The sequence below is a fragment of the Vidua macroura genome, chromosome 12, assembly GCF_024509145.1.
Source record: "Vidua macroura isolate BioBank_ID:100142 chromosome 12, ASM2450914v1, whole genome shotgun sequence".
Lineage (NCBI taxonomy): Eukaryota > Metazoa > Chordata > Aves > Passeriformes > Viduidae > Vidua > Vidua macroura.
Window position 1 is genome coordinate 19,044,993 of NC_071582.1, and position 23,505 is coordinate 19,068,497.

General features: G+C 43.3%; 1 protein-coding gene across 1 annotated transcript in view; it reads right to left on the minus strand.

Annotated features, from left to right (window-relative positions):
* Positions 1–23,505, minus strand: part of ADAMTS17 (ADAM metallopeptidase with thrombospondin type 1 motif 17) — a 156,915-nt gene that overhangs the window by 43,170 nt on the left and 90,240 nt on the right. Inside the window, exons 11-17 of the mRNA XM_053987950.1 lie at positions 23,226–23,327; positions 22,000–22,145; positions 19,564–19,730; positions 18,599–18,726; positions 9,699–9,819; positions 7,406–7,480; positions 2,185–2,265 (exon numbers count right to left, since the gene is read on the minus strand). Coding sequence (XP_053843925.1) covers positions 2,185–2,265; positions 7,406–7,480; positions 9,699–9,819; positions 18,599–18,726; positions 19,564–19,730; positions 22,000–22,145; positions 23,226–23,327 — 820 coding nt within the window. The remainder of the gene's footprint in view (positions 1–2,184; positions 2,266–7,405; positions 7,481–9,698; positions 9,820–18,598; positions 18,727–19,563; positions 19,731–21,999; positions 22,146–23,225; positions 23,328–23,505) is intronic.

The following is a 23,505-nucleotide window of genomic DNA, read 5'->3' on the forward strand; positions in this document are numbered from 1 at the left end:
ATAATGATTCCAAATTATGCTGGGCTTCTTTCCAGAATGTTGTACCTGGTTCTGAGTAGAAATAGGACCTGATTGGACTCAGCTTTGTCAGTGCTATTGAAATAGAAAATCCTTCCACACTCAGACTTGAATTTAATAGTGATTGGGGTTTCTTTTCTTGGTCATCTTTATTGCCCTATTGAACCCCCCTGCTGCTATTCTTCATCTCAGTTCAGCAAGATATTGGGTATCTTTTCTTTGTGTTGAGTGTTCCTTGAAAGAGAAATCCCTGGAAAGCTTAGAGAGGTTCTCTGGCTTCTGACCATAAACCAAAGAGCTGAAAGCACTAAAAGCTTTAAAAGAGCCAGATTTTTATCTATCTTTATGTGATGCAAACAGGGCCAGCTCCTGCTCTCAAAAATACACAATCCTAATCTTCACCACCTAGTGGGGAACCATCTGCTTTAGTCAAGGTTATATTGTCCCAAGGAAGGGCAGCCTCTAACTCCGTGTAAGACTCTCAGTGCTCTGCTATCTGCCAAAGCCCAAATACCCTGTGCAAACCCCACCAAGACAAACAAAAAGGCTGGTTTCCAGAAGGCAGAGCACTTGCAAAACCCAAAGGAACACTGGCTCCCATTGTTCCAGCAGGCTTTGCTATGTCAAACATCTCACGTGTAGGCGGGATCCTCTGGCTAAAGCACTATGGAAATAGGAGTAGTGGTGATATTCCTTCCTACCAAGAAGTGGCACAAATGCCAATGGTTTTGATCAAAGGGCAGCTGAATGACATAATTTGCCCTCCTTTTTTCCCATGAATCTGGAGTGAAAGAGAACAAAAGCATCTTTTCTGGTGATATTGCCAACTGTGGCAACATCTCAAGACAGAAAATGAATAGCACTAGAGCTGAAATCCTGACACAACCACTATGCAAACATTTTCAGCAGCATCTGATATTCCAGTGCTGGGTATTAACATCTTCTTTTGGCTGGAGATGAAGAATTATAAGCAAAAGATGTGGAAATCAGAGACCAAGGTCTGAGCTTTGTTCTGACTCCCTGCATAGCCACGAGCAAGCTGCAACACCTCAGTTTCCTCTTGCACAAAACAGAGAGTGACAAGCTCTGCAATCCTCTCAGAGTTCCTTCCTTTCTGGAAGCAATTCCATGGCCATGCAGCTCTGATTGTGCCAGGGACCTTGCACTTGTCAGGGTTTTTTTTGACTTTGGGCAATTTTCTTTGAAGCCTCTGCTGTGCCACAGGCTTCCTGTGGAAATTCAGGGCCATGGGGCGTTAGCATTTCTGTGACCTGGACTCCCTGGAAGTAGATGGGGATAAAACCCTTTATCTATTGCACAGTAATGACAGAGAAGGAAATGCTTCAAACATTGGAGAGGAGAGGCAGAAGACCAGACTGACAAATCCTCAGTGTTACTGACTGACTGCACTTTACAAATGCCACTCTGACCTTTAATTTATGCAGTGAGTAACTGAACAACAAATTCATTGACAGACTCTGCCCTACAACAACCTCACACGCAAATCTTATCCATCAACAATGTCTAAACCTTTTTTCCCAATAGGAAAAGGAGGAGAAGATACCTGTTCCCCTCTAAAGGAATGCAGAAGTAGAAATGACAAGAGGATTAAACAAAATTTTTTGCCTGATAAAATAGAGGCAAGTGGACTAGAGGCTGCAGCTAAGCCCATCTCAGAGTGCAGGATAAGGTCTTGGGTACAGCATCCAATGAAAATGTACTGCTGTAGAAAATGGCAGCAGGTTACTGAGGGCTATCAGCTGCCCTGTCCTGCCTCTGCTTCAGACTGAGCTGGGCGCCTTGCTATCAGTACCTCTGCCATTCCCTTCTCTAAACACACTGTTCTCTTCCCCACTCCCTCCTGAAGTGCTGTGTGCTCCTGGCAGCTCTGTGCAAGCCACTGCCAAGTTCTGCTCAGGAACTCTTCTGTCTGTATATAAAAGTACTCTCTGGTCCTTCCAGGTTGCACAGGGCCTATAAGTGTCACATACTATCACATCACAAACAGCATGAAACCAAGCCACAAAAGCAGAGATTGCAGCAAGACTCAAATCACCAGCCCCTCCCTGGCAGCAACAAACGTTACAGGTCGCTTAGAGAAGTGTCATTTTTAAAGGAAAACAGAGCTGAATTTTTATCAAAACAATTTTTCTTTAGTCTTTTTACCCAGAAAGCTGTGAGCAGGTTTGTCCTCAACCACTCTGATCCGCCGGGCACCCGCAGGGATCACAGCGGCTTCGATGTAACCTACAGCAACAAAAAAGGGGTGAATGAAAGCAGGGCAGGGCCAGCCAGGATCAGCCATCCCATATCTACCTGAGAAAAACTCAACTCCAGGCTGGGGATTGAGTGAGAAACACTCCACATGAGATCCCTGTGCTGGCAGCCAGCTCTCACTGCTGTGACAGGCATGGTCATGACCAACATTTCAGCAGAAATGCACATGTGCTGCTCAGCTGTGACTTCTGGCTTGTTAATTAGCTCTAATTAGATCTGCACCCTTCGAATCACCCTGGTTTTCCTGCAGTGCTGACAGGAATGCACAAAGACACTGCGAAGTGTGACTGTCAGGAGCAACACTGCACAGAACAGATATTTGAAATGATGTTCCCAATAGATGCTCCTGCTTTGTCTTCCCTGTTGAGCCTGTGGTGTCAGAAAGGACTCACTTCCACAAAATGTTTTGATGATGCTAAAACTGAATAGAGGGAATTAGTGGGACAAATGAGGGGAAAAACGTGTTTTCATTTATACTTTAGCTCTGTACAAAAATTCTGGAGGAGATAATGATCTCCTTGCACTGAGCTGCTGAGAATTCAACAGCTCAGATTTAATTCAATAAGAACTGGAAGTTTCTCCAGGACTGACCACTGGCCACCTCTAAACAATTTTTCAAAGACCAATTTTGACTCACAGAATACAGTATGAATAAGGAGGAGCTACAAGGAAATGTAGCCTCTTTTCCCCCACTATGGAGACACGTGGAGTTACAGACTTGCTCCATGGGGTGGAAGCGGTGCCTTTAAATAATAAAGCAGAGGAACATCAGGGCCCATTTCAAAGAGCCAGGCAGAGTTTTTCCACTGGCTTCACTGGACTTTGAATCAGGCCTCTGTAGATGACACTAATCTCATCACAACCATGACTTGATTCCTTCTAATTGGCCACCCAGTTTATTCGCAGTGTTATCACTTGGCACCTTTTTGGGGTTATTGCTGTCTTTCTTTTATATGTTAAGCAGCTTATCCTGTATGTTCCCTCATCCACTTTTCTTGCTTTGAAGGGCTCTGTGAAGCCGTTCTGTGTCAGTGATGCCTTTATGGGAATTGTGGGCTCTCTAGAGCAATGGGTTGGAGAAGTGCTGGCACAGGGAGCAGTGATTCCTTTAGCACTTAGCAGTGTTCAGAGAGCTATTTTAGGGATAAAAGTGCAGCTGAACAGCTCTGCTTTTGCTGTGCTGACATAGGGAGGACTCCAAGGAGTATGGTGACAGTCTCTTGCACCTCAGGACTAAGTGATTCTCCTTCCATTGTGACATGGAGTGAGACAGATTTGGGGTCTCAGATAGTGGATTCATTTCATGAGTAAGGCTGGAGCTCTGGAGTTTCATCAGGTGCAGAAGGTGGGCAGCTCACTTGGGCTAGACAGGCTCCCTCTTTCCCTGATTTGTTATACCTGAATGACACTTTCATCTGACCCTTCAGCTCAGTTCTCTTTGCACTTGTTCCTCCTCACTTAACTTCTACCTTATTCAGGATATCTTGGAAATGGTCACGCATCCCTTGCGGGAAAACCAGAGGGAGGGGCAGCAGAGCTCAGACCTTGTCTGTGCACAGAAGCCAGAGCAGAGGCTCTCCCAGCTGCTGTTCCAGCCTGGGTTTCACCAGGAAAAATCATTACTTCCAGGGTCAATTTTAGAGAGGAAATACTGAAATCTGTTATGAAATCAGAGCAAACAGATGTTGGGCTTTATCCTAGACATTGCCAGGAGTTGGTTTTTCATCAGCAGAGATACCAAATCACAGTCAATATAAAGTGTTTCAGATATCAAACATCCTCACTGCACCCCATGCAGCTGCATATAAACCCAACCAACAGCTACTCAAGACATGAAAAAGCAAAAGTGCAACCAGTGACAGTCTGTCACAAGGAAACAGCTCCTGATACAGCCCTGAACACCCCTGTTAGGAAGCCAGTTTGGAACATGCCCAAGTTTCAGGTAATTTAATGTACCTACTAGGGGACTATTTACTTATTTAGTTTTTAAGCCAGATACAAATGTCCAGAGCTAAATCATGCAGAGATTGGAGACAAAGTTACTCTGAATTTAGTGAAAGGCAGTCACTAAGTTCAGGGAATTCTGGATCTGTCCCCTGACCCAGCAGCAGCCAGGAGTGTGTCACACTGCTTTAGAGGTGAGCAAACTCTGGAGCTGTGCTGGAGGCTAAGCTCAAGCCATTAAATACACTCATTTCATCACTCTGCCATGAGAGAAACACCACGTGGAAAAGTGATTTTTATGTTACTTTTTACAATAGTAAATAGTGAAGTGTGAGCTATTAATAGAGTATTAGTCCTGGAGACTGTTTGGTTTGGTCTCACACCAGATTTTTTCTCCTTGTGTAATTTCTAATCCTGATTGATGGCTTTGGGGGGTTGCACTCACAGTGTTATCTCACTGTGCCACAAACCTGACTGCTGACCTTCACTCTCCTGTTAGAGAACTGTCAAATGCTTTGCAGGGCTTTGGACCTGACCTGTCCTCTCAGAGGTGAAGCAGAACCCTTGGGCATGTCCCACCAGGAGCACCTGGACACTCTCATTCATTATCTCCAGCAATGTTGGGTGAGTTAGTGGTCGAATTCTGCTGCAAACAGACTGGATATCACCCATGCAAATTTGCCACAGGTACAAACTTGGATTGCCTCCACCACTCCACTCTGGTCCTCAGAGCTGGTGGGAGGCTTGTGGTCACAGATTCCTGATCTTTGAGATAACTGCACCAGGAAACACCTCCAGTGTATTCCAAGCACATTTTATTAAGCAAACTGTAACTGCAGATTGCCAGAAAGATTATCAAGTGTCAGCTAGAATGACCAAAAAAAAATCTCAGAGTTGGCCCCAAGGCAAGGACTCTCAAAGCTCTGCTAGGTCTAAGGTCTGCAAAGCTGGGGTTTGCAAGGTTGGGCTTAAGGTTCGTCTTTAAATGAGGAACTGGTTAAAGACTGATGAGATTTGGCAACTATCAGGCAGTATTTTTAGTAATTTCACCCATAAATCAGCCTGTTAAGATGAAGCTTTGAAAATACAACAGGAGAACTTCATTATTTGATAATTTATAGTGCTGTATGCAGTATACTCCACCTTGGGAACAGTTACTTTGGCACACACCAATCTTTCTGGATAATCTGCATTACATCAGTGTCTCAGGAATGTAAGACTGTGATTGAAGCAAATCCTAGATACAAATTTTATGGTATAACTCGTATTAGGAGAGACACCAGAACAAAGAGGTGGCTTTGTCATCAAGGAGATTAATATGTGAACAGTGGCTACTGTATCTTCATTTAAATGCTGGAGAGATTTGCAAGAGGAAAGCAGCCCACACAGAAAAATCCATTGTTAGCCATTGTTATTACTCCCAGAAAGAACAGAAAGTTTAGTGTGAACTTCAGAATGCCACTGATCTACTGCAAAACTCTTCTGGTTCACACTGCAGTGAAAAACAGACTCAGAGTTGAAGGAAAAATGATCCCATGGCTGAAAGTGCCAACCCCTGGGCACTGCACCTTCCTGTTTTATCCCTGTACATGCCAAAATCAGGTGTGAGAAGGTCAACAGTGCCCAGCCCATTACCAAACCTCCAAGAAGTGCTTTGAACAAACATCTCAGGGTAGAAGCCAACGAGATCAGGCTGTCCTGCCTACCTGCCAGCCAAGGCCAGCACAGCTTCCATGGTACTTCAGGGACAGGCACCAGCTGAGCATCTCAGATTCCATCTCCTTCCCACCTTGCAGCTTTTGCTGATTGCTACTTGTTGCAGTGGAATGCAAATTATGTGTCTATTTTCTGAATAGCTGTGATGACTCTCCTTTGCTTTTAGCTTGAGAATAAATCCTGCATTGGCACCTGTCCACTTCCAGCCATGGGATAGCTCATTTGTAAGAAAATAATTTCTCTGAAGAGCCATGGATAAATTGCAAAGCCTCCTACTATTGCTGCACAGTTGGTAACTGGGATTTCTAACTTGCATGTTCTGACGAAACCCCTAAAAGGGATCTCTGAGTTAAAGATTAGGTAGAGTTCTATTTTCTTGTAGTTTACATGTGCACCCTATTGATAAAAAAAGATATTTTTGTGTTGGCTAAAGATGCTCCGAGCCAGCACGACAGCACTACTGTTTAAATGTTACTTTTAGTAATTGCTGGACAAACAGCATATGCAATAAAACCCCTACTTTTCCACCACCTTAAAAAGAAAAAAATCCTAGCAAAGATGTACTTTTCCTTTCCCAAAATGATAGTTACAACAACTGGCATATCTCACCTTATTAGATTCTGCCATAAAAAAAAAAAAAAATCAATAATCTGTGGTCATTCTTTTGAATCACAATCATAAATTAAAATCTTGACGTGGTTGAGAAAAATCAGGAGAGACAGACCCAGGTCTCTGAACATTACAGGCACAACCTTGGAGAAGCTGTCAGTGATAAATCAGCTCCCCAGCAGACAGATGTCAAAGAGCTGTCCTTCATTTCTAGGTCCCCTGTACAGTGGCAGAGTGACAGAGGTGGACTTCAGAATAACTCTGTGTTTGGTTTTGAAAAATTATTTTGTAGAAATAGGTAGAGGGCATGCTGCCAGTCAAAAGGAAACCTCAGTCTAAACAGTGCATTCAGCTGGCCTGCTGAAGACAGGCAGCTGCACACAAGTGTATGTGATGTTTAGCATCATAAATAAAGGCTTTTGACCTCCTCTCCAGCAGAAAAATGGGGTCCATTTCCAGTTGGATCACCCTGGATCACAGGTGGTAAGAGCTGAACTGCTGGACCTCCTCTAAGGCACTTTGAATGTTCCACCATCTTTCCCACCAGGGTGGCAGAACCTCTCTGACATTAAAGTTGGGGGAAAAAAAAGAAATAGACCTGGTTCTTTTTGCTTGGTGCATGAAAATTTGGCTTCCTTTTACACAGATAGGTTCCCTAAGAAGAGAGGATCTGTACTGTATCTCTGACAAGGGAAGTGAAACAGTAAAAGGACTTGAAGTTTATCCATGGCTTTTGATACCAAATTTCCCCATCTAATCCGACAAAACCAAGATAAAGAACCAACACCAAAGGATTTCACCAACACCCACTGACACTGCAAACAGCATTCAAGTATCTTACACGAGAAACACTTGGGAACAGCCTTTGCCTTTGCCATCACACATGTGGAAACCTTCTTACAATGACTATTGGATACTAAGAAACAGAAAGGAGTTGGCAGGGGTTTAGTTCAGTTCACAGGGCTCCACAGCATCATTTGCAATCACAGGACACAGAGGGACCAATCCTGCAACCAGAGGAGTCCCACGGGCAGAGCCAAGACCCAAGGCTGCAGCTGCAATTCCCCCAAACAGACAGCACTCCAAAACAATCAGTGTCTTGATGTTTGAAGTCTATTCTCTTTTGAAATAATAAATCAGCACAATGGGCTCAGGGTCTTGGCCCTGACTTGGAATGCAGCCAGGTTGTGGGAATTTGCCACTGAACTGTGCATTTGCACACCCAAACCTTGAACTTGTTATCACCAGAACATTGTGGATCTTTCTTTGCCCCAGCTTCCATTAAGTTTTTGCACATTTTTGCTTAACTGTCAATTTATTAAAAAAAGCCTTTTTTCCCCCTTGAGTAATGCCATGTTCACTTGTGATAACCCAGACCTGGAGCTTTGCTTACAGCATGAAATTCAGTGGGTTCACCTGAGGACCTGATTCTGCAAAACAGCAGTGTGTGAGCAGAAATGGATGGAAGCACACATAAAATGTAATTAACTTTCCAAATTAAATTAAAAATAAAACAAAACATTTAATAAATTTTTATGAGGTTATACTGGTAAAAACAATTATCTTCTAGATTATGTGAGATGGCTAAAGGTGGAAACATTGCATTGACAAAGCAAGACTTTGACAGTCTTGGTTTGCGTGTCTGAGATGATCAGCAGAGAATCTGAATGCTTGAACACTGCCCACGAGTCATCAGGAATTCCTTCTGATTAGGTTCCAGGGCACTGGGGTTGAAAACCTCCTGCAGAGTCCTGGCAGCCAGTTAAGGCTGAAGCTGCTCTGCTCCTCCAGCCTTGTGAAGTCACCACCTCAAGCAGACTGTGTAGCTGGAAATGGGTGCAACCTCCTGGCAGTGACCCAGAAATTTCAGAATTATCTGCACAAGATAATTCTTGTAGACTCATTGGAAGAGATAAAAGATAGCCCCTCTTCAGCAGCATGCAAGAAATCCATGAAAGCTTTATAAGCTGCCAAAGAAATGGAGAATAGTTGGGTTTTTTTCAATGGAAATGAGGAACTTTTCCCACCACTTGCATCAAATGCAAACGACTTGATGTAAGTGGGTGGAAAATAATTGGGACAAAAGAGTCAAAGGCACTAATGCAGGAAACCATTCAACAGGTTAGGCAGGCACACAAATGTGCTCCAGAGAGATGTGGTACAGGTGGGAAATCCTACCTGCATCTCACAGGAGGTGACACATCCCAGCTGGCCCCACAGGTGAGGAGCAGGGTACAGAGGAAGAGGTCAGTGAACAAAATCAGAGCCTCAGACTTCAGAGCTGAGATCTGGACTAAAGGGAGCTGCTAAGCACTGGTGCTGCTTCAGCCACTCAACTGAACTGAAATGTGTGCTGAAAGGGGATTTTCATGTGCTCTGAGGAACTCAGCCCTGGAGCAGCTCGTTGAATGTATTTCTCCATACAGAAATGCCAGTTCTGTATTCACTGAATGGGAAATAATTTTTTTTCTGGACAATTGTTTCCTCCTGGAGCAGCTTCCAAGTTCTGGACATGGCTTTCCCTCCCTTTGGCTAATTAGGATGTGTGATAACAGGGTTCTCAGAAATGTAGTACAGAAACCCTAGAACAAAGACTAATTCAAACGCCAAGCTGTACATACATTAATGTTTAACAAGAAAGGGATAAGTCTTAATTCCAAACTCCTATATCCTATACTGGATAATTTTACTGGCAGGGAATCAGTAAAAATGTTCAGAGGGGAGTGCACTGCTCTTTCCTTTAGCTGAGATATTCTGATTATAACATGAATCATCTACAACATACAACATGCATCATTCTGAGAGCTCAAAGATGGTGCTGAAATCCAACTTCCCTCCTGCTGGGAAAGATTCTGTAATTTTGTCTCCTATTTAAAATCATCAGCACCAGTAGCACTCAGAATGAGAAACACAGCTTCACTCTGAATTTCAGGCAGAGCAGTGGCTGGTATCTGGGTGACCGAGTAAGAAGCAGATGGGATATCACACCTGAAATGAGCTGGGGCTTGTTCTGTGCTCCTTAGGTGCTTCCTAGAGCTGTTTTTGCTAGGTGACCTCAGTGCTATCCAAGAAGAGCTGTTACTGCTACCCCAACTCTCCTCCAGCAGGCAGGAAAACCCTAGAGCGTTACTCACCCATGCCCTTGGTGTGGTTGAAGTCTCCTTTGACCACTTTGCAGGTTTTCCCATCACCACTGCAGATCCCACAGCGATCCTCTTTGGCAGCTGAGCCAATGATCCCATCACAGCCAATTTTCTAATGACAACAACCAGAGACCCCCATTACTTTGTTTGCAAGGTTAGAGCATCTCTAAACAATGAGGACAAGACTAAGATTGATATCTGACTGAAAACCTGAATGGAGAGAAACACTGAACTCTTAATTAAACTTCTGAAATACCTGAGAAAAGATCTCATTAATCAGACGGCTCAAGGTACCTGAAATGAAAGAGTAGTTCAGTGGAAGCAGGTCAGTTTCATATCTGGCCAATTTTTACCACAAAATTGCCAATGCAATTATGAAATTTTCCACATGCTTGCACTGTATTAAGAATCAACATTCAAATGAAAAATAAATCATTAAATCTAACAGTTTCACCTAAAGCTTCATTATAAATGGTGTTTTCATCATTTTCTATACATACCTTTTTTTTTCCTATAAAAACCTACACTTCTGCTTCCACACATGGGAAGAGTCACAATATTCTCCCTGTAGCTATTGGGACTATCACCATCATCTTCCTTATTCACAAAGCATTCACATGTCATGATGGAGAACATTCCACACTTGTAAATCTTGAGGCTGACAACACTGTCATTAATCCATATAAATTGTATTCTGTCCATGTAAGACCCTCAAACTGATCAGCAGTACACTCTTAAAACATAAATTTCTACTGAAATAAGCCTTGTCATTATGCAAGTTATTAGCAGAGATTGCACTATTAAAAATTATTTTAAGATTTATTCTGCATAGATAAACAGTTTCTTGGCAAATGAGTAGCAGGACTGTCACAAGTAAGACTTATTTGAATAAGGCTATTGGGTTTCTCCCTTCTTTGCCTTCCTGTGATGAAGCCAGAGGAAAGTTGGAGAGATATCTTAGGGAATAATCAAAACAACAAACATTTTGAAAAATAGGGTAAGCAGGGAAATATTAAGAGAACTTGGGCTGTTTATCTGAGCTTGACTGCGTGTAAGCAATGCAATTTGGATCAGAATTCCAACATTCCCCTTGTTTCAGAAGACCCTGGCCACTGCCTGAGTCCAGATGTATTTCAGGGATCAAAGATTGCCAGCGTTCCACCGTGTGCTGATGCAGAGCTTGTCTGGGTAAATCATTAGGGACAGACATGCTGAGAGAGGGTGATCATCCTAAACACATACCAGGGAAATGCTGCTCATTAACTGGCACAGCACCTACACTGGTGCACAGGAGCAGCAGGAAAAAAAAACTGTATAAATGCATAAATGGGAGTTAAAAGAGGGAGGAAGAAGATTATGGAATTTCTGGCAGTTGCAATTCTCAAGCCTAAACTTCACGCCCATGTCCAACAAATAATTTTAGGATATTGAACGTGATTCTGCCCCCAGAACAGAAGGATGTCCCAGCAGTTCTCCTTCCAGGAAAATCAGGATGATTTATTAATGGGGTTGCTGAAAGGCAGCTGGAAATAAATGCCTGCCTGCCACCCTGCTGAGATACTGGAAAGGCTGTGTTTAATTTAAGGCTCTGGTGCTATCTTTTATTGTGCTGCATTGTTATTAGCACTATGTGAGCACACAGATGAATAAAGGGAACATAATGAGTGTTGAACCACACTTATTCCCAGAGCTACATGAGGAGTCTGTAGGACTCTAATGGAGGCAGGGAAAGAATGGGGAGTTGGCAATCACATGCTTTGTATTTACACTGGAGTTTCCCAGATAATGGAAACCAGCGTAAGCCAGAAAAGCTTGAGAAGGCTGAGTACCCCCTCATCTGAGACTGGGGCTCAAGACAAGCCATTTTCTCACACCTTTACTTGGTCACTGACACCCTTTCACTTGAAAGGCCCTCTCTGAAGGGCATGGAAAGAACCCAATGAATCCACAAATGTGACTCTCAATATCTTTGCTGGTTTTTACCTTTCATCTTCACCCTATTCCCTGTGAGTGAAGGAACTGGGAACGGCCCTTGTACCCTCCTCTTCAATGGCACCATTGCTCCCATCCACAGGGCAAACTTTTCCCTCAATCCAGGCCTTGAGACTTAAAGCCCCCCTCACATTTGGGCCAGGCAATGGCTTCTTGTAAAGGAGTATCTCTAAGAGAATAAAACACTTTTTTTTTCCTTGGCTTCAGCATGAAAATTGGTGCATTCTTGCTACTTTATGGGGGAAAAATACCTTGGAAGCACTTTAGTGTTGTCTACATAAACATTAGAGCCCGTTTCCCTCTCCCCAAGCCTTCCAAGCATTTCCAAACTGAAAGTGCATTTAATAAGAGTACATTTAATAACAGTACATAATGAAACAGCTTTGGGTAAGATTTGACAGTGGATTCCAAAAGCTGCAAAGTCATTTAGAAACACATTTCAGTGACCAGCTTGCTCACTCTGATCCTTTGAGAACTCCCTACGTGGAAAATAACCTTAAAACCACCACCGTGGCCACTCTTAAAACAAGTGGATCAGTGGATCAAAGAGGAAGAGACAGGACTGAAAGGGCAGAACACAGTGGCTATCACCCTTGTGGGTGCAAAGCATCTGCCAGCAGCCTTTGGGCTTTTAATTGAGAGATTTCTCCAAGGTGTGAGAGGCCCTGAGACTCCAGCACTGGCTGGATGTACAGCCAGTGGGTACATCAGCAGCTTCCCACTGACAATACGCTCTGTGCATTATACTGCCCATCCTTTAACTACAGAGCTGTCCTCAGCCTGCAGAAAGCTTTCCAAAATGTGAAGGCTTAATTAACCATGTGCAAAGGGAAAATACTAAGTTTCACTGCTCAAAAGTCAAGTTTTCACAGTGCAGAAAGAATCCCTTAAAACCTAAATAGTTCAAGGGAGTTACTGGATCTTTGCCATCTCTCACTTGTTTCCTATTGCTTCCTGTCCAGTCCAACCAGTCAAGGTAAGGGGATTTATTAAGTAAAGAAGCAGAAAGGGGAAGCTTTACATTCTGAAGAAAGAAAGACCTTGTAAATAACAATAACATCCCGTGTGTTTTCGGACCCAAGAGTTATCCTGCAGATGAGCAGACTGAGCCCATGGACCAGCCCGTCCAGCAATTGTTGGATACTTTCAGTTCCATCAGTCTTGAATGGACTGGTGAGAAGGAAAGCAGCTTTAAAACATGGGAATGCTGGCAAGAAACATGAAAATAAGTCTTTTAGGCCTTCAAGTCCTCAGCATGGACAGTCAGAAATGTGTCCACAGGTTTCTTAAGGCTCTTCCACCCAGGCACTCTCCTGCTCTGACACCACATTTTGGAACTAGCCACTGACCTTTAAATTGGCAGGTAACTGCACGGTTGCTGAGCCAAAGACGTGAAGTTAATTCTCTTTAAGATGATATCTCCATCCACCCTTCCTTCCCTCCCTCCCCCTTCTTCTCATTTTTATAATTAAACATCTGAAAGTACTGCTTGTTGGGTGGTATTTCCAGTTTCAGTCATAGCTGGCTCCAGCACAGGAAAACTCTTCTCTTTTGAATACGTATCACTTGGATTCTTCTGTGTGAACTATTCTCTGTATTGCTTGAGTATTTTTAATGATATTTTTATTTGTATTTTCAATGGCTGTGAAAGAGCTCAATTGATACAGCTTGTGAGGGTATGTTTTGCTACATAAACACAATTATTTTTGTTATATACACCCACTCTGTGCAAGAAATGACATTGTAGGCTCACAAAACTGTAATGCTTCCCATATGCTGAACTAACTGGCTGTCTCAATGGATCAAATATAAATATTGATGAAACATGTGCCACTTTACAAATTAATCATGTACAGAGCAGGCTGGTTATGACAGATTCATCTACACTGCCAATTCCTTCTGTCCATAATATCCAATGTCATTGATACCTCCAGGGATGGACCACATGAAACAGGAATGTACAGATGTGAGCAAGTGACATTCAGATCTGAGGGGAAGAGAATTCTTATTTCATTGTTTTAAACATGTCTGCCCCTGTGAAGGGTTCTGGAGGCTGTCAGGGCTGTGTGAGGTGAGTCTGGGTCCCTAATCAAGCAGTTCATCTCTGAGTTACTCCAATTTCTGTCCCACAACAAATTTTGTGCTAAGGGTTGGAGTCCTCGTAGGAGTTAGTTCAGCAAATATCTTCCTGTCATTTTCCAAGCCTTCAGATTGTGTCTGAATCAGAGCAGCTCTGCTGGATCAGGAGTTAGACACCTCCTATTTTAAAATCAGCTTTACCTCATCTGCTTTAGATCTGCAATGGCATCTGCCATTGACTTTGTGCTTAGATCCCTCAGCAGCTCATGGGGTGTTAATAATTCATGATTTTTCACATATAGATATTGAAGGGTATGTGTCAAAACCTCTGTGTTCATGAGAGAACAGGCAAATAATACAAAGCTCTTTCCCATTCCAGGAACTCCTTTGCTTGTGTTCTATTATATGCTTTCCATGGGATAACATGGAAGAAAAATTGGGGGAAATAGCATGGGGTTTTTTGGGTTTTTTTCATACCCCACTGCAAAGTACACCACAAACTAGTAGGATATAGACAAAGACTTGGTTTTGTCACTATACCTTACACACCAAAATCCCACTCTTTTAAACCTCAGATTACATTGCTACAGATTCAGATATGGAAAAAACCAAAAAGGCAATTAAACAACAGGTTTCTGTAGTTCAGACAATCCTTCTGGATTTTGTGCACATGCACTAAATAATTTATCAAAGTTCAATGCTCAGCCAAGCTGTTGTATGGAGACAAGCTACCCAGTCTGGAACATCTTGTACCACAGTTTGTAATGCAGGAATATGAATAATACATGGAAAATACTCAAGTGAGGATACAAAGCCAGAACTCCAGGCATCAATCAAATACAAAAAGTGGGTACTAAGTATGTAAAAAATTGTATTCCAGAAGCAGGTCCAGTAGACAACTTCAATTTCTCCTCTGCCACTTGTGGCACTCTCCTAACACACTGCCTGTCCAGTTTGCAGAAGCTATTTTTGAAAATCTGTCAATTTTCCAATTTGTGCTCCCCTTTCATAGAGTGTGACAATCACTTTCAGAAGAAAGTAGTTCTGTAACAATTTTGTTGTGCCAGGACAGCCTAATATGTGGCTTATTATCATTAAACACACTGTGGATTCACCAGCCAGTTGAAAGGAGGTGTGATACGACAAAACATTCATGAGAAAACTGCAGATAGAGCCAAAACATCTTCACCTCTTAAATTGTTAAATCACAGCAAAGTCTGCCCTTGATCTCTAGCCCAGTTCTGCTATACAGGAGGTCTCTCTTTTCACAGAGACCTTAAATTACATCTTGAAGCACAATCTGTAGTCCCCACTGGAAAGTTCTCATGCTGTCGTGAAGCTCAGACTAATCCTCCTTTGAGAAAAGCCAGCACAAGGTCATGTGCATCAGAACAGTCAGCTGAGCAGCTTGTCTTCTCCTCACCCCTCTGCTCTGTGACATCTGACACTTTTTTTAGCTCCACTTCTGCCAGCAGTTTTGAATTAACCTCAGCAGCACAGAGCAAAACACTGTAAGGGGTTAGAAAGTGCCCTGTTCTCATGAGTGTTCTCTCATCAAACACACACCCCACAGCCCAGGGAAGAACAAAACCCTCAGGGAATCCTCTCCCTGAAAGCCATTTGTCACTTGAAGGGAAACAGGAGAAGATGAACCCAGTGTGTGTGAGGTGCAGGTTGCAGTGCCCTACCCCACCTTCCCCATGGCTGCAGTGTCCATGACAGGGAAAGCAAATTGCTGCAAAGCCCAAATGAGCACTCACCCTCCTCCTGCAACACATCAGGCTGCTCTGAAATTCTGCTACAGAATTTCTGTCTCTGAAAAATCTCTAGAGAAAATAAATTCTCCTTGCTAGAAGACCATGTGCATTTTGAGGAGAAAAGGTCAAAGACCTACATATGCTTTGAACAGGGGATCCAGTTTGCTCAGAGGATGGTAAGAAATGGTGCATTTGAAATGTTCAGCCTCAAAAACAACTCAAATAAACAAGGAAAAAATTGAATTAAGACCTTATGATTCATTTCAAAAACAAGGAGTAAGGCTAGAAAAAGTCTAGGTGATTTAGGAACCCCCATGCTAAATTTAGGGTTGTCTTTGCTCTTTGGTGCTTCTATGCATGATCAAAGTAATAACCAAGTTGACTCACTCCAGCTGCCTTCAGGTGTAAGGGATAAATACAGAGATGCTGCTGCTTTTGATGATTTTGTTTTAGGGATAGTGAGGCTGACAGCAAAGGCTTCATTGACACCTTTTAGATTGGAGTTCAGCTTTAAAGAAAAACTGTAGTAACTTCACAAAGTACAACTGAAGGAAAATTCCCTTAGTGCCCAAATGTATTTGGGGCATTTTGAGGCTTCAGAGAATCTGTTCCTGCTTTCCTTCTCAAAATCCTCCTCTCCTTGCAACGGTTTTTTCTCTGCTATGTTCATCTACATTCATTCATCATCCAAGAACGATTCATCAGCTGCATTTAGGAGCATCTAATGAAGGGAGAAGATCTATTACATTTCCTGGGCTAGATGTTCACAGGCAATGGTTACTGCTAATTTGTCTGTTGCACTGACAATGTGTCATTCCTGCCTTTGAGAGCCTCTAACTAGAAGGATTACATAAGAAAATAAATAACAGTAATACCACCCTCTCATTTCAGCACTTAATTCTCTTCTCCAGGCCCCCCCGCAATGCTTGTTGCCAGGCTTTGTCTACACTGGGTAAAGAAACAAGGAAAGGAGTAATTAAATGAATATGGCAATTAAATGGGTTTAATAAGCAGCTAGTTAGACAAGTATCTGTGGCAAATGGGGCACACAGGCACATATGGCAATTCTCAGCACTGCACTGCATATATGGCAGAGGAGTATTATAAATGAGTTCACAGGGCTTTCAAATCTGCTCGGCTTGAACTGATCATTTCACATTTTTTCTCAGCCAGATGCAAATGGACTGAATGTTCTGCAGCTGTCATCACCTCTGTGCACAGTTAAAGGCAGTTGCCCCTGACTCAGAGTGCAATTTGCTTTTCATGATGTACCTCCAGTGCTCTGTGCTCATAAAGGAATTCATTTGGAGGGAGCTGGCTACTGATCCTCCCTGGATGAAAAAAACGTGCCTTGCCATGATGTCTGATTTACCATTTGTGGCAGTTCTGAAGGTTTGGAGCAATAAAACTGGCCAGCCCAGAGTAATGGTCAATGGCACACAGCTGGAGGTGCACAGCTGGCCTGACTATAAAATGTTATTAATGGGTTTTTGTTTTAGCTTTTTTCAGATATAGCCAAAAACTGGGAAAAATTAAGTAACTTGGGATGCACCATGAACCTGGCTCTATGTGCAAAGCACTTTGTATTATAAAGAATCAAACTTGTACTGGCTCCCCAGACTGTTGCTATTCATATTCTTCACTGGAATAAATTAGAAAGAGTGAATTAAAATTGCCTCTTCAGCATCATTTGTCAAGAAACAGTGGGAAGTGTCTCCTGCAGCAGTACAAAATTCAATCCAAAGATTTTTCACTTCTCTCTTTGCATTGTTATTAGTAAAGCTGTTTTATGCCCCCAAAGCCTCTCTCACACCCAGGTGGGTATTGTGTTCATTTATCTCCCTGCCTGGAAGGCTCAAAGCAACAAAAATTGGCATTTCTTAACCACTCCCAGAAGTTAGAAATAATGCCAAATTTGGTGTGCCCTGTGCCCCCAGGGCAAACCACTGAGGTTAGTGGAAATAAAGGGTGATGCTAAAAAGCTGTTCTGGTGGATACAGAGGGCTGGTTAATACCAGGAAGAGCAACTCCTACTGCAGGATACAAATCTAGATGAGGAGAAACTTAAAGGGAAGAACTGCCAGGAGGAATCCAGCCCTGGCAAGGCTGCTGTAGCCAAGTGAACTGTCATTCCCATCACTGTGGTGTGTACAGCACACTCTGAACACGTGCTCCACCACCAGCAGAGAGGAAACTCATGAAGGGTCTGCCCTGTCAAATTGTCCGTGACAAATGACCTGAACCCCGAGGAGCACCCACTCCAAACAACTTCCTGTCATCTTTAAATACAAGCTTTCTCATCCTCCTTCCCTTGTCCAAACATTAAATCTCCATCTTATATGGGTCTACACAACTCCACTAAATTTTTGAGGAACTTGAAGCACCAGCTCTAAGAGCTGCTCTCCTCAGAATTCAACGTGTTACGAACTCTCTCAGTAAACCATGAAGTTTTATTACAGAGATCTCCCACACCTCATTTTGGGTCTGTGTGTAATTTGGTTAGAGAGAAATAATCACTGCAATGGTTATAGGCCATCACTCTAAGGAAAGGGAATTCAGTCTGAAGACTCTGGCTCATGTAGCTGCAGGAGCCAAGGAGCAACTGGTACTGAAAAGCTTCCTCAGGATTTCTAAGAAGGAACCAGGCAGACCCAAAAGCATCATGATTCTGGCAAGATAATGCTTGTAACAGGCTAGTGACAATTTGTAAGCTGATTTGCAGCTTCAGTGCTTTTATCAGTGATTCCTCTAATAGCCAAGAAAGAGAAATTAACCAGGCCAGACTTCCCCTCCAATATGCTCCCCTCACAGAAGTCCCTTCCCACCCAAGTCATGCACACAACCAAATGTGATTTTTGAGCATTCCCAGCTCTTCAGGAATAGTATCATACCTCGGGCATTCAGCACAATTCTCAGACCAATAACAGGGCCATGGAGCACTTGTAGTGGGCCTTATAAAACAGGGCTGCCCCCTCCCCTCAGGGACAGCCTCCTAGCCCCCAACACAGTGCTGCCCCAGACTGAACCTAACACCAGAAATAGAACAAGAGAAAGTTACTCCACCTGGCACTTGCCATGTACACAGAGGTCTGTCTCATAAGGCCCACAGGGAGTTCCATCCAGGACTCTGTCTGTCACCAGCACAGGAGAATCCTTGCCCAGTGGGGAGCAGAAGAGCTCACATGGCTTATCTGGGAAAAGAAATGTGAGAACTGTCCTTGGAAACAGCACAAACAAGAGTCTGAGGCAATGGTGATGCATTCTCTACATGAATACATTTGGAAATCTCATCTTTGAAGGAACATGAGTCTTTCTGTTTAGGCCTGTCATTTCCCCACTTTAAACAGCACTGTTTAAAGGGTTACATTGATGAGACTTGGCTTTAATAGCACAGAAAACCAATCAGTCAATACAGCTTTGTGTATCTGTTTGTAAAGGGAAGATGTTTGTTACAGGGAACGTTCATCAGTCTGATAAGAATGATCAAGACATTGATCATTCAATCAAAATTCAGGCTGCAGCCAGTGATTTTAGAAGAACAAGTTCTCCAGACCATTTCATATCCCACCAATATGTGGTTGAATAGCAGATGAAGAGCAAGAGCCAGAAGAGGAAGTGTTAAAGGAATGTGGGTGAGATAGGCAATCATGCTGAGATGCCCAAAAGTGAGATAAATTAAAATGTGTCACAGGGAACCCACCTTTTTTTTCAGTTCCAAACTAACTGGAACTTTTTAATGTTTAAATTCCCAGCTCTCTGAAATTCCCAACTTCAGGCTGGGAATCAAGTGAAGATATTTCTCTCCCAGCATTTCAAAAAGATGAGTAAAGCACTGACAACTCTGTATGTTCTTTTAAGAAGGCTAAAGGAACAGCAGAGCAGCACCAAGAACAATTAATTGTAATTAATCTTTCAGGTGTAGCTAAAGGGGGCCTATTGCAGCCTTCTCACCAACAATGGAGCCCTGCAGATGAGAAACTGCAGTGAAAGAACAGCGAGGAATTACAGAGGGAGATGAAAAAACTCACCATCCACGATGACAGCTGTCAGGAGGCTTTTCTTCTTGTTGGTGTACCTGTCGTGGGCCTGGCACTGCTGGTCCCTGAAGCTGGGCACCCCTTTGGGGCAGGGCAGGTTCTCACACACCGTGTGCTCCACGCTGGCCCCCCGGCAGTTCTTCCCACCCGGCCCTGGGCTGCAGTGGGGAACAAAACCAGGGTCAGCACCAAACATCTGGAATGTTCCATCTTCCCCCTCCCATCCTTGCTTTGCCCCCTGCCTCAAACACTCCTGAGGATGGAGACACAGCAAACATCCCATCAGCACGTGTCCTCCTTGCAATTAAAATACCACAAAAGCAGCTATAACCTGCAATGTAGGCAGGGTATCCAGAAACAAACCTGTGCTGCAGATAACCTCCATCCATGAAATCCATGCCATTCCACACATTTGTTTTTAAAACATACAGGAAAGGCCACTAATGCAACATCAGAATTAAACACCCGCAAAACTTATCTGCTTTTATTTGAATCTCCAGAGAAGAAGGAAAACTCAAACTCTCAGCAATAGCCTGTATTTTCTTTGCAAAATAAAACAAAATACAAACAAAAACACAGGTAAGCATGGAATCTGGAATTCCAGGTCCCAAGCCTTGCACTTATGAGCTCAAGCCTGGGATTTCCAATAAACAGTGCAATCCAAGCCCCTCCTGGCCCATGTCTGAAACAGTGACTGTGTGAGATATTCTGGTAGGCAGCCACCTTTCACTGTATTTATGCCAAGAGAACCCACCAACTAATGGAACTGAAGAAATCAAAGCACATTTTTGCTGCTGTGACACTTTTACACGACAAGAGGGGACTGGAGAAGGGATGTTCTGTTTAAGACAATGGTTTTCTCCTCAGTCCAACTGTTCAACAACAGCCCAAAGCCTAGACAGGAACACAAGGCAGTACAACTCAAAAGTCTGCACGTGCAAACTGGCTTACGACACATTCCTTACAACCATTGGGGAGGCAATGCATGTAAATGTTCAAAGAAATTACAGAGAGGAAAAACCAAATCAAACAGTGAAGCAACTGGTTTAAAAATACTGATAGTCCCACAGGCTCAAGAGTCAGCTGGCAGGAGTAGAGATTCCTGTAAAAAAAAATCCCAAGACCAAATATATACAAAATAGAAGATAAATCCCTTAGCCAGTATTTCTGGACAGTGAATAAACCAGCTGCAGAAGTGGGCTGAGGCCAGAAATTTGAAGCAAAAGAAGATCACGTGTGTATCTCCAGCCAAGAATGTATATGAGCAAGAGAATTTTAAAATCACTGTGCAGTGTTGGAAGGAGCATTTCCTGTAATTTAAGGAACAATGATGAATGGATTTAGGTTTGGTCAGCACTAAACCTAAATAGCCTTTTGTAGCTGACAGCAAAGAAACCAGCTCAGTCCCCTTTTCAGGAAAGCGAGCTGGTAAAAATCAAACCTGCATATTATAAACATGCAACTGCAGCTCAGATAAGGAGAGGAATAAACAAAAATATCATTTTCACATGATTACAGGTCAACAGCAGCAACTGTGAGCCTATACATCATCTAGGCATGTCTTCAAAGTAACTATTGCTATGCAGAATTTCAGCCCCAATTTAAAAAGAAAAGCGTTAGGTATTTTGTGTGTAGAAGAAAAGATAAAATCTGAATAAAATCACTTGGAGGGCTGCTCCCAAGGCTGTAAAGTTATAATAAACACAATTGGGTGGCCAGTTAAATGGCACCATTGTAACCTCTTCAGGACCCCAAAATGATGAAGAGACTTCCAGACGGGTCTCAACTGACCTGGGGGATGAAGGACAACACCTACATTTTATCCTGAATCAGAAAAAATCCAAGCCCACACAGAGAGCACCAGGCACTGTGCAGGAGCTAAACATCACCCATGGCTCTCTGCATGCATGAAAACCTTCCTGTTCTTACTCAGCACATCCTGACCTACAGAGCATCTCAAGGGGCTTTTGCCAACACAGCTCGGGGACACTCTGATCGTTGTCAGCCACTGCACTGCTCCCCAAGCCCAGGGCAAGCACTCCTGCAAAACTGATCTCTAAGGCACATCGGCTCACTTTGGTCTGTAGATCCAGGTCAGCCCCTCCTCATTCACTGTAGTGCTCGAGGGGAAACACAGCATCAGTTTTTCTGCCAAACTACATGTATCTAATTCAACTGTATCCACCTTTGAATCACTGCAATGATTCAAACTTCCAAAGGTGACCCTTCAAGCCACTTCCACAGAACCTACTTCAAGTCACTCCAGGATTCTGACCTGGTCATTGCAGCCTGTGAATCAGAAATTTCTCAGGGCTTCTTGCACAGCTCTGCTGCCCATTTCTCCCCTGTACTCTTGCAGCAAGGGTCGCCCAAGAGGGAAGAGGCTGCCAGCATGGCAAAAGGAGCCAGGATGGTGTGAGGACTTACGGGGGGTTGTCACATTTCCGCTGCCTGAAGCGCACCCCTGTTCCGCACGTCCGGCTGCACATGCTCCACTGGCTCCACACGCTCCAGTCCCCGTCCACGTGCTCAGGGATGGGGGTTTTACTGACACACTCCCCAGCTCGGCACCACTGCAAGGCAATCAGGTTAGCACAGCCTGGGAAGAAGCCCTGACCTTGCACAGGTGGACTTTAAAGGACGGCTGAGGGATTGCAACAAGTCCACGTTTAAGTTTCTAGGGATTCGAGGCTTTGGTGAGATGGCAGCAGGAGAAGGAGGAAGGGAGGAGGTGAAATGTAGAAATTTAAGTGTCACTCTCAACAAGCCCCTGAAGGAGGTTCTGTCATTAAAAAAACAACCACAGAACTGAGCCCCTTAGTTTATAAAGCAGATAATTATCTAAGTACTAAGACTTAAAGCCCCACGATTCACAGGAACTGAGTCCAAGAAATTATACCCCAAAGCAATGCCTTCATCAGCACTGTTCCCAGTGTGTACAAAATGACTGAAGTATTTTGGACCTAACTTGGCTAAAGCCCCAAACCCCTCTGATTCTAATAGGTTGTGCTGGCTCCTGACCAAGCAGCAAACTTGGCCTGTCCAGGATGTGACACAGTGAGCACTGCTAAGAAACCTTATGAAAGAGTAACTGGACTCCTCCAGTTACAAAAACATGGGCCTAAAACCATTTTTTTTTCAGTTTCCTTGTCATGGTTTCCAGGACCCAGTTTTTCTTGTCATAGTTTATCTTTATTTGTGGGGCAAAGAAAAGGTTCCACTCCTTGATTTCAGCAACCAGCTTTTTAATTTTACCCTTTCTGACCTCCCCAACTATACCATGAAGAAAAAAAAAAATTAGAGTCCAAAACCAGTAAGTAAGGGCCTGAGAGTTACCAAACCAGTCAAGCTCCAAAAAATACATATATAAATAAATACAGCCAATTATACCTCAGAAGAACAGAACATCACTGAATTTCAGCTCAACTATTTTGAGCTATTTGTAGAAACTATAAAGATTTTAAGTAGCCTCTTTTTCTTTCCCCATCTTCCACATCTCCCCGAATGTCAGGCTCAATGCTCTGCACACTTTCTACCTCAAATACAACCCAGAACAGACCAGCAATGGGTTTATGGTAAATACTGAACATCTTGGAAACATTTTTCCCAATGCTGGGAAACAAGAAGTGACTGCTGCTGAGCATTCTGATTACCTTGTCTGCGCCACATTCGGTGCCGTCCAGAGGGGGGTCCAACTTTGTTTTACAGGATGTGTCTCCTTCCACCAGGCACCAGAGCCCAGCACACATCAAATGCTGTAATCACAAAGCAAGGAGGTGCAGTTATTACTTTTGGAGATGCCAGCCATCTTTATACACTTCAAAGCTCAGGCAGTCTTTCTCAAGTCAATCCAGAGGCATCCAGTTGGTTTGGGAGCAATTATTTTTTAAGGATTGATTGGCATTAAGTGGTGAGGCTGGAAACATGAAAGAG